The sequence below is a fragment of the Schistocerca gregaria genome, chromosome 2, assembly GCF_023897955.1.
Source record: "Schistocerca gregaria isolate iqSchGreg1 chromosome 2, iqSchGreg1.2, whole genome shotgun sequence".
Classification (NCBI taxonomy): domain Eukaryota; kingdom Metazoa; phylum Arthropoda; class Insecta; order Orthoptera; family Acrididae; genus Schistocerca; species Schistocerca gregaria.
In genome coordinates this window covers 47,957,637-47,969,592 of record NC_064921.1, presented here as the reverse complement: position 1 = coordinate 47,969,592, position 11,956 = coordinate 47,957,637, and the positions used below count along the sequence as shown (strand labels likewise).

The following is an 11,956-nucleotide window of genomic DNA, read 5'->3' as shown; positions in this document are numbered from 1 at the left end:
GTAAGTTGCTCAGTTCGTGGGGCAGGTTGTCGTCGTCTGATATTACTCTTGCACGATGCACCAATGTTTGTAATACTGTGCGCTTCTGTGCTGGATGATGATGGCTTGGGGCGTGGAGGTACAGGTCTGTGTGGCTGGGTTTTTTGTAGACGCTGTGGGCAAGGCACGCATTTCGTTTATGGTGGACAAGGAGGAAGTGCAATGCATTATCTTTTTCCACCTACATGGTGAACTGGATATTACTGCTGATGCCAATGAGGTGTTCCAAAAACTCGTCTAATTTCTCGCGTCCGTGTGGCAAAATGACGAACGTGTCGTCAACGTATCGAAAGAAACACGTTGGTTTCAATGGCGCAGTATCTATGGCAATAACCTCAAAATTCTCCATGAAGGGGTTTGTAACAGCTGAAGCCAACGGGCTACCCATTGGTACGCCGTCTGATCGTAATACTGGCCGTTGTACACGAAGTAGGAGGACGGAAGAGTGTGCCTAAATAGCTCGTCCACGTCACTTACAAAGTACTGGGAAATTAGAGCCAAAGAATCTTTGATAGGCACTACATCAAAACTATTATCGTCCTCACTAAGGCGTAGACGGTTGATTCCGCTGATAAATTCTGCCGAGTTTTTTATATGATGTTCGGAGTGTCCCACATGTGGAGCGAGGAGTTTGGCCAAGTACTTCGCCAGCTTGTATGTTGGAGAACCTGTTGTAGACACAATAAGGCGAAATGGCGTCCCGTCCTTGTGGATCTTCGGTAAACCATAAGCAGTACGTGGTTTAGGCGCCTGTGGGAGAAGATTCTTAACCACACTGTCTTCCACTGAAGACCGCTTAAGAAGTTCTCATGTTTTTCTTACTATTCTTGATGTCGGATCGCGTGGGAGCTTCCGATAAGTATCATCGTTCAGTAGCTCACACATCTTTGGTATCATAGTCCTCGAACTCCATAATTACGGCTCCATTGCCCTAGTCCGCGAGAAGTACCACAATGCTATTATCATTACGTAGTGCTCGAAGGCCGTTGCGCTCAGCCCTGGTCATGTTTGATGCTGGTAACTTCGCCTTTGTCAGTATACGGCTGGTTTCTCGCCATATTTCGTCCGCTGTTTCATGTGGGAGTTTGATGACTGCCCGTCCAACACCGCTTATTATTTCACAGACAGAAATGCCTCGCGGTGAAGGTGTGAAATTAAGTCCTCTCTTAAGTGCCGACATTGCACCTGCGTCTATATCTCTCGCAGTCAAGTTGATGACGGTGCGTTGTGAAGATCTGTGGTCCGCACCATGTTGTTGTTGTGAAAGGCGATCGAACTTTCCCTTCTGCTTCTGTGCAGTTCGTTTCTGTGCTGACGTCTGTTGAGAAACCGTAGCAGCCCGACCCAGTCCCAGTCCAAAGCTGTGAGTGTTCATGGTAACCAACATTAATCTGTCAAAATAGTAAATTAATTAATATTAATCAATGTAAAAAAAATATATTTTTACCATATGAGCAGGTGCAAGGCCAAAATGTCACGTCCATTTGCATCCAGCTGTTGCCTTGTGAATCCTTTCGCGTAATAATGCAAAGCTGGCACGACCAAATATCCTCCTGGTGGTAGCGTGGTTGATATGATGGGATACCATAGCCAAATTGCCATATATGGCAATGTCACGGGCACCAGTGAAGTCACAGCTGGCAGCTATCGCATATAAGGGCGCACCAACAGCACACTGGCAGTCATAACACTTGGCAATGGCCAAGGAGTGCTTGGCCGAAGGCTCGTGTAGTTATAACCAGTTCACACGGTTGCAAACACGAGAACATTTTATTCAATGTTATCGCCACGAGACTCTGCATTCATACAGTTCTGTAAGAAGTTGAATTGATATTGTGTACTTCTTTTATTTCTTCTGTTATTACATCTCAAGAGGAAATATGTTACATCAAGATAAGCAACAATAAATAGTAAGAGTAATTTCAGAAATAAGAACAATTAAATGAATGTAAATAATCTTAGTGCAAACAGAGTTTTGGTGATATACATTAAGACTATGAAGACAGCATAAATAGAGCAATAACCTTGTAATAGATCTATATAGATGTTAATTGATGTCAAAAGTTACTTTGAGTGTGGACGTGATGCACAATTATCAATGGGTTCTATGGAAGTGGTGTGCTTAGAGGAACTCAAAAGTTTGTTGGTACAACCGTATGACAATGTATATGTCACAGTTCTAACCGAAAACGGATAATTCGCCACAGCACCAGTAGCAGCAGCGAACTCAGTATGGTAACTGTTGTGTAGTGCAGAACTGTCAACCTGAAATAGTTAAACATAACAACATTTTGTTAAATGTAATACAGCCATACAATATACTCTATATGGTCAGTACTGCCTTCAAACATCCATATAACTGATAGAATATCACAGTTAAACATAGAAGAATACTAATTTGTTTCGAAACACAAATCATGTTCATAAAATGACACTTTCCCAGCTTCAATCACAATTATTTTCCAGTATTTATTAGCGGGACACATTTTGACTGCAAGCTGCCATCAATAAGGGTGGTATTCCACGGCTTTCTGAGACGACTCCAGACACTTCGGCCTGGAATCTCATTGACTGGAACAGAATTGATTCAGTGACAAGTTCTGCTTCGGACTGAGCCCTTATAACTAGCAAAGATATATCTGCATATGCTACAGAGAGCGATGTGATACAAAACTGACTATCCCAACCATATGGCCCGACAACCAAGGGTAACAGTCTGAGGTGTCATTTCATTTCATATCAGGACCTCTTTGGTTGTCATCCATGGCACACTTACACCACAGCGATATGTTAACGATATACTATGTCACATTTTCTTACATTCCATGCAATATATCTCAGCCTTACGTTTTAGCAAGATAATTCGCTGTACACACAGCGAGAGATTGTATCGCTTGTCTTCGTGGGTCTCAAACCTTGCTTTGACCAACAAGGTCACTGGATCTCTCCCCAGTTGAGAACGTTTGGACGGAACCTCTAACGAGCATGGGATTTTGACTGCCTAACGTGCCAATTGGAAAGAGTTTGGCACAATATCCCCCAGAACAACATCCAACAAGTCTATCATTCAGTGCCAAGCCGAATAATTGCTTGCTTAGGGGCCAGAAGTGGACTGACGTATTATTGACATGCTCAGTCTGTGAAGCTCTTTCTCCTGAATAAATAAACCAATTTTTCAGGAATTGTAATTTGTTTGTTTGTTCACACACATTATATCTACCGATTTGCCTTCTATTCAGTTAATTCCTTCGTGGTATGTCGTCTTTTTGTGTTAGAGTGTATACTCTTATATGGCAGAAGGAGCACAACAACAAACACAGCACCAGCAATTCACACTTTCTCGCACAGATTCTTTAACTGCTAAGGTAATTACATTTTTCATATCCTGAGACAATAAGCATACTAAGAACACAGATACTTTTGCAGAAGGATGTTTACATGAAGTGATAAGTTATAAAGTGTGATTATTCAGCATTTATTGATTTATTATAATTAGTCAGATTATTTTCTAATAAAAAACTGAAAAATAAGCGTGACGGAAGTTGAGAAAGCTTTAAATGTTCCGTAATGTAGTGGAAAGCATTAATGAATTCCATTTAACATGGTCAGACTGAATAAATATTGTTGCTCCTTAAGGCTGATGGAACATTTAAAGCCTTTCACCTCCATCTTGTTTAACTTAGGTATTTCATTACGAGTATTTGACGAAATGGCCGCACAATGAGTACTACTATTTCTGTGCTTCTGGAAACGAAAGTGCTTATGCGCGTATCACTCATTATTTTTACCTGATTCACGAGACTATTACTTTCTTTAATTTATATAGTAATTTAAATGCTAAGGATTTATCTGTAAGATGAGGATCCAATAGGTTTAATCTACAGAACGCCTTTCATTCTAAAATTATCACATTCTTGTGCCATTGTTTTGGCTGTAGTCAATATCTAGTATCATTTAAGATAATGCAAGTGAAGTTTTGAGATTCTACAGTGCATTTTAAGAACAATCTCTTGTTATTTTAAATTCCATTGCACTTGTTCTGGCGGTACTGTAGAGTGGTCTAATGCATTGTTGTTGCCTGTTAGGATTACGGGGAGAAGGGGGTTTCACCCCATGAACCATGGACCCTGTCAGTGATGACTTGGCTTGCATGCCTCAGCAATAGAGATAGTCATTCTGAATGTGTAATAACAATAGACTGTTATCTGCTTAGAGATCAAACAAACACGTGGGTCCTGAAGAGAGGCCATAGTCTGTTCACTAGTTGTAGGGGAAACACTCTGTATCAGTGACTGATCTGGCCTTGTAACATCAACCAAAATGACCTGGCTACAATAGTGCTGTAAACGGCTGAAAGCAAGAGGAAACTAAAACAGAATCCGTTCCCAAGAGCGTGCAGTGGTATCCCATAGTAAAATGATGATGGCATCCACTTGGCTAAAATGTTCTGCAGGTAAAATAGTTCAAATTTTCTGGAGGGTAGTACTCAGGAAAGTTTTATTATCAGGGGCGACATAATTTGCGTTCTACAGGTCAGAGCATGAAACGTTAGATCCCTTGATTGAGCAGGTAGGTTCGAAAATTTAGAAAGGAGAGTGGGTAGGCTGTAGTTGGATCTAGTGGCACTAAGTGTGAAGTTTGGTGGCAAGAGGAACAGACTTTGGGTCAGGTGAATAAAGGTTTGTAAACACAAAATGAAATAGGGGTAATGCAGCAGAAGGTTTTATAATGAATAAAATAAGGAATGCAGCTAACATAATATGAACAGCAGAGTGAACACGTTATTGCAGTCAAGAAAGACACAAATTCAATACTCACGACATTAGTAGGCGTTCATATACCAGCTAGCTCTGCAGATGATGAACAGGCTGAGGAAATGTATGATGAGATAAAACAAATTATTCAGATAGTCAAAGAAAACGAACGTTTCATTGTGATAGGCGACTGAAATTCGACAGTAGAAAAAAGGAGACAATGAAAAATGGTAGGTGAATATGGACTGCGGGAGGGGAATGAAAGCCACTGCACAGACCCTAATTCAATCTTCGCTAACACGTGGTTTAAGAATCGTGAAATGGTTGTAACATGGAAGAGATCTAGACATACTAGAATGTTTTGCATTGATTATATAACTGTAAGGCAGAAGTTTAGGAACTAGATTTTAAACTGTAAGATATCTCCATGGGCAAATGTGGATTCTGACCACAATTCATTAGTTATGAACTGTAGATTAAAACTATAGAAACTGAAAAATGATAGGAAAGCAAGGTGATGGAACCTGAATAAGTTAAAGTTACTGTTGAGCATTTCATAGGGGGCATTAGGCAACAATAGACTAGGACAAAGGTTAGGAACACAGTAGAAGAGTAGAAGACAGTTGGGTATCTTTGAGGGATGAAATAGTGAGGGCAGCAGTGGTTTTAATTGGTATGAAGACAAGGCCTAGTAGAGATTCTTGGATATCACAGGACATATTGCATATAACTGGTGAGAGGAGAAAACAAAAGAATGCAGCAAATGAAGCAGGCAAAAGGGATTACAAAGAGGGGAAGAAAGGTGAGGGGGGAGAGGGTGGGGAGGGGAGAACAAAGATGCCAATGGCTGAGGAGATGGGAGGAGGGGGAGAGGGACAGGGGAGGGGAAGCCCGGGGGAGGGGTGCAGAGAAAGCGAGGAGGGAGGGAGGGTGCCCAAAGGAACAGATAGAGGAAGAGGGAGGGAGGATAAAAGTTGGTAGGAGGGGTATATGGATGAGAGGAGTGCATCATCAGGGAGGGGGAGCTGGCGGAAGCCACCTTGGGAGTGGGTAAAGAGGGTAGAGAGATGGAGACCTGGTGGGACATGGGAATACAGGCGCGGCAGCGGGTGGGGGTCGGAGAGGCCGGGCGAGACAAGTGGGTGAGGAGGATCGAGTTTGCGGGAGGTGTACAGGATCTGTATCCTCTCAAGGAAAAGGAGGAGGTGGGGGAATGGTGTGAGATCGTACAGGATCCGTGTGGGGGAGGGGAGACAGATGCGATAGGCGAGGCGGAGAGCATGGCGAGCATGGCGTTCAAGGATTTGAAGGGATTTATAAAAGGTAGGGGGACTGTGACGTCCTCAAACTAAAAGCGTGCCAGGAGGCGCGCATGGCCACAGCTTACGGCGCGATGCAGCAGAGACCTTTAGGGATCTTCGACGTCCATGATAGAGTCCTACATGAGCGAGAACGCGAGCACGAAATACGAGTTGCGCCGGCACACCCTAACTGGATAGGGTGCCCGCACTAGTTCCAGTGACCGATCATAGAAGCCGTGACCGAATACGTAGCACGTAACGTCAAACACATTACACGTGTCATTATCCGTGTGAGACTGCAGCCAGTACGGGCTTCTCATCTAAGGTGTGTCTCTCTCTATGTAATAAAACAGCGCGAGGAAGCCAGTACAGTAAGACCTAAGATTGAAATCAATGTTTACACATTGATGGAACGGGAAGGTCTAAAAAGCGAAGTATGGAGAACATTTCTGTTGGTTGTAGACGAAAACAGAACGTCTACTGGGAACGTAGCGTGCATAAACTGCTACACATTATTGTGCTTCCCGTCTGGAACCCCTCATTTAAACAAACACAGTTGCAGGAAACCTCACAAAGATACAGCTCCTTCAGGCATACCGGCGTTAATAAAAATAGTATTACAGCAAAATGTGTTGCAATGTGTACTACGGATATGAGACCTTTTAATGCTGTTTCCAGGAAAGGTTTCAGAGAACTAGACCAAGGATTAATACACCTAGGTGCGCATTATGGAGAAGTTAACGTGGCAGATGTCATGCCACAACCCTCTACTATAAGCAGAAATGTCAAAGAATAAGCTGATGCAATGAGAATCAGCATAATGTCTTCTGTTATTGCGGAAGTTATTACTAAAACAAGTGCTAAAACAGTTGATATGTGGACTGATTCGCATAATCAGGTGCACTGTTTGACACTTACAACACATTACATTAACACAGGGATTGGGCTCTTGTGAAAAATGTTTTATTTACAACAAGATTCCCTGACGTCAAGAAGACGGGAGTAAATATTATGAAATAAACTGAAGAGAGGATGGCTGGTTGGGACATTTCGCCGCACATGTTGCACAGTTTTGTTTTTGTCTCCGACCAGGTTGCTAATGCAATAAAGGCTTTGGAAAATCACGAAAGGATTCCTTGTGCTGCTCATTGTATGAACACAGCACTTAGTCGTACTTTCGACGAAGATAACTTCTTGTTAAATCATGCCCCGAACATCGCATTAACAATAAATACTGTAAAATGCATTGTAAGGTACATTAAGAAATGTGGCCTCTGCTCGCCTTTGAAATCATCGTTGAAACAAGAGGCCTGCACACTCTGGAACAGCTTGTACGCTATGCTGGAATCCTTACGCACTCAGTGTAACGAAGTTGCTGCTTTGCTGACGGGAAAGGACTCCGCTTACAGGTTGCAAGGATATGGTATTGAGCTTGCAGGAAAAATTGCGCATTTTCTGAGACCATTTAAGAGGCCACAGATGAATTAGAAGGCGAAAAGGAAGCGACAATCCAGTTAGTTCTTCTTTGGTTTCACAAACTGCAACAAATTTGCAGTATCAATGACACTCACTTTCAGGTGAGTAATTACTGCAGTTAAGCCACTGTTTCATTGTGATACGCGGTAGATTTATAATTAACTAGCGTAATTGATGTGTACTAACAGTTATGTATTTATTTTAGAAGAGGTACAAAGGATTAAAAATCGAGCCTTGACTTTCGTTTGTGAGAAGACTGTGATCACTTCCAGATATACAATTGCTACGTCTCCTATCCGCGATTGTATTGAAATATCATTTTACTTTCCAAGTGCTTTATGAATTTAGCTGTGTCACGTACTCGTTCTTGGAAACGTTACTTTTGTATTAAGAGAGACAGAGATAAAAACATTGTGTGCGTGTGTGTGTGTGAGAGAGAGAGAGAGAGAGAGAGAGAGAGAGAGAGAGAGAGGCATTGGATTTGTACAGTACAGTGCACCGAGCCGTGGCGAGGCGAGGTGAACGTCGGCGGTGACCGGTCATGCTCGGTTATCCGCGTGTCCGGAATCCGGACAACAGACATGGGGCGAGTGCGTGACCGAGCCAAGTCGTGTGGGGCCGGACACGAGCTGCTCGGTCCCCCGTCGACAGACGAGCTGTGACTGGTCAAACATTGAGCGATGCAGCACTCTAGTCCATGACGTCTGGCAGTGATTCCAATTCCACAGCGCGTGCTACCAGAATTCTGTTGTTTATGGGATGTGTTGACATTTATAGAGACTGAAACAGTACCCCAAAGAGCAGGGTAGGGCCGACCACGTGTGTCATCAGAAAGAATGGACGGTTATTTGGCTGTAAGGGCACAACAGTACTGCACGGCAACTGGCATCTCACGTCGCAGCATCCTCTGGATGGGTTGTATCGAGGTAAACGGTGTACAGGAGGCTTCAGCAGAGTGGCCTTTAGTGTTAGAGATCTGCTGTTTGTTTACCTCTTCACAGAAGGTAACGTGGAGCCATCAACATTCCACCTGGAAGGTCGAACGGAGGGCCAATGTTCTTTTCACAGATGAGTTTCGATTTCGCCTGGAGAGTAATTCTCGACGGATTCGCATCTGGAGAGTACATGAAACACGATTTCTGGACCCAAACATTGGGGAAAAAAAAGCTGGCCTGCGATGGTCTAGCGGTTAAGGCACTCAGTCCGGAACCGCGCGACTGCTGCGGTCGCAGGTTCGAATCCTGCCTCGGGCATGGATGTGTGTGATATCCTTAGGTTAGTTAGGTTTAAGTAGTTCTAAGTTCTAGGGGACTGATGACCATAGCAGTTAAGTCCCATAGTGCTCAGAGCTATTTGAACCATTTGAACCAAAGAAAAAAAAAATGGCTCAAATGGCTCTGAGCACTAAGGAACTTAACTTCTAAGCTCATCAGTCCCCTAGAACTTAGAACTACTTCAACCTAACTAACCTAAGGACGTCACACACATGCATGCCCAAGGCAGGATTCGAACCTGCGACCGTAGCGGTCGCGTGGTTCCAGACTGTAGCGCCTAGAACCGCTCGGCCACCCCGGCCGGCTTTGGGGAAAGGTTGGAAAAAAGGAAGAACATTTTCATTACTTTTCTGTATTCTTTACATTGTTTCGTGTTTACTGTCAGGTTTTGGACCATTTTCTGGAAAAATAAAAGTAACTTTGCAAAATTTCCTTTTGTTGCCTTAATTTTGGACACCAGTGTACCACGCGGAGAAAGTTGGTGTTTGAAGTTTAATGAGAGCTTGCTGCCGCAGTGAAAAATACACTAGTTTTAACCACTTCCACCCCAATTTCCGCATGATATCCTGGCACCCTCTCCTGTATTTCGCAATCATATAAAACGAGATGTCCTTTTTTGAACTTTTACTATGTCCTCCGTCAGACCTATGTAATACGTATCTCACACAGCATCTCAGTACTCCGGAAGAGGGCGGAAAAGCGCAAGATAAGCCGTCTCTTTGTGACCGGCGACATTTTCTAAGTGTTCTGCCAATAAATCGCAGTCATTGGGTTGCTTCCTTTTCCCACAAGATTACCTATGTGCCCGTTTCAATTTTCAGTTCTTCGTAACAGTAATCCGTAAGTATGTAGGTGAGTTTACAACCTTTAGATTTATGGGGTTATCGTGTAACCGAAATGACTTCACACCTATCATTACTGAGGGTTAACTGCCACGGGTTTCACAATAAATACGTCTTGTCTGAAGCATTTTTAAATTCTTTTTGATCATCTATGACATTACATGACGGTAGATGACAGCATCATCGGCAAACAATCTAAGAGGTTTGCTCAGATTGTGTCCTAAATCGTTAATGTAGAACAGATGGCCCATAACAAACTGTTCAAATTGTTCTAAGCACTATGTGACTTAACATCTGAGGTCATCAGTCCCCTAGAACTTAGAATTACTTAAACCTAACTAACCTAAGGACATCACACACATACACACCCGCGGCAGGATCAGAACCTGCGACCGTAGCAGCAGCGCGGTCCCGGACTGAAGCGCCTCGAGCCGCTCGGCCACAGCGGCCGGCTGGGCTCATAAAACTTCCTTGGGGAACACCAGATGTTACTTCTGTTTTACACGACGACTTTCTGTTAGTAATTACGAACTGTGACGTTTCTGACAGGAAATCACGAATCCAGTCAGACAATTGAGACGATACTCCATAGGCAGGCAATAGAAGTCGCTACGAGAAATGGTGTGAAGTTCTCTGGAGATGTATTAATGATTCTTGCCGTTTGGGGCGCAGATGAAGCAAGAGTTGTGGAATTGGTTTCTTCTTGGTTAGGAAACAATTGTTTTGATTTTGACGTTATTGTCACGTCTGTGTGATTTCCCCTTCTGTTTCAGTTTTGAAGCGTTATATGGTATGTTAAATACTATATGTATATATCGTATTCCGAACAAGTTTCCTATTTCTCAGTTCATTGATTTGATTGGAAATGTAGTGAAGACCACTTGATGTTGTTGAGTAGATGTACTATTCCTTACTGCAAAAGGTCAGGTCTCCTGGTGTTTAGTGGCCACTTACTGCTATTATGAGGAAAAGGTCACCTTCAGCAAATACCTGTAATTTACAAGAGAATCGTAAATTATATGCCCTAAAATGTAGCGTTTCATATTTTTGGAAGATCCTTAGGAATCCAAAAAAGACAGCCGTGGCGTATTCTTGTTGTTGGAAGTTATTGCTCTGCTCTCGCTCCCATTGGTAAAAACCGTTATACTATTATAAGCAACTACTATTCGCTTTAGCAAGATCGCGTCAAACTCAACAATGTAACCTCCAGGCAGTTTGGTGCGCTACTGTCGCGGTGGGTAACGCGACTTTTATGTTAGACCGTTGATGACAGAACAGCCCTCAGATAAACGCGTGCGCTTTCGTGACCGTGGGCTTCGTCTGCTCTGTCGGTGTCCAGAACAGTCCGCAACCAGAACATCAGTGTTTCCTTACAAGTGTTGCTCAAAATGTGGACCACCACGATCACAACAGTGTGCACTGCAACGCAACATCCACTGCCGCGCATGCTCAAGAATCCCAGGAGTTAGGTTGCCTATCAGTTGCGGCCGCGACGTCCCTAGCAAACAGGTCGAGCCGAGTCTCGTAAAATAGTCTCCTTATGTGCCTCCAGAAGAAGAAGTCCAGTTTCACTGCCCTTGGAAGATCACCAAGGTGATTGCATTAGTGTGCTTCTTAAATAGAGTGCAAAACGTGCCTACGTCTTGTCATCCTAAATTTCCACAGACCGAAGAATTCTTCGTTGGGCATATTGTAGTAACTGTGTGGAAGAAACGTTTTGTACACTACTCTGTTCAGTTTACCGGAAAGTACGTAAAGTCCACTCACATTTTTATTTCTTTGGTGGCGTCATCAGTCCCACAATAAACCCCTCTCCATTGCCAACCTCTTCATCTCAGGAGAAGCACTGTCCCCAAAAGTCCTCACTTACTTGTCCGATATATTTAAATCTCGGCCTTCATCTCCACACCCTTCCGCTCTACAGCGGAAGTATCATCGAATTTATTACTTGATGTGTTGGCACATGCCCTATCATTCTGTCATTTATCCTCAACGATTTACATGTGTTACCTACCTCGCCTATCCTGCAGAGAACCCACTCGTTTCTCCTATTATCAACCCACCCAATTTTCAAAGTATTCCTGTCGCACCTCATCTAAAACGCTTTCACTCTCTTCTTTCCCGACTGTCTCAGTCCACGATTCACTTCCATACAGTTTTTTGCTCCAAATGAACATAGAAGAAACGTCATCCTCAACTGTATGCTACTAGTGGACTTATTTCGGCAACAAAACGCCCACTTTGTTTGTTCTGTGAGTATGTCCTCCTCT

General features: G+C 43.3%; 1 protein-coding gene across 2 annotated transcripts in view; it reads right to left on the bottom strand.

Annotated features, from left to right (window-relative positions):
- Window positions 1-1,870: 1,870 nt before the first annotated feature.
- LOC126336286 (fatty acyl-CoA reductase wat-like) overlaps window positions 1,871-11,956 on the bottom strand; it is a 121,278-nt gene continuing 111,192 nt past the window's right edge. For both annotated transcript variants that reach the window (XM_049999820.1, XM_049999819.1), the window contains exon 9: window positions 1,871-2,304. In XM_049999820.1, coding sequence (XP_049855777.1) covers window positions 2,211-2,304 — 94 coding nt within the window. In that variant the 3' untranslated portion in view covers window positions 1,871-2,210. The remainder of the gene's footprint in view (window positions 2,305-11,956) is intronic.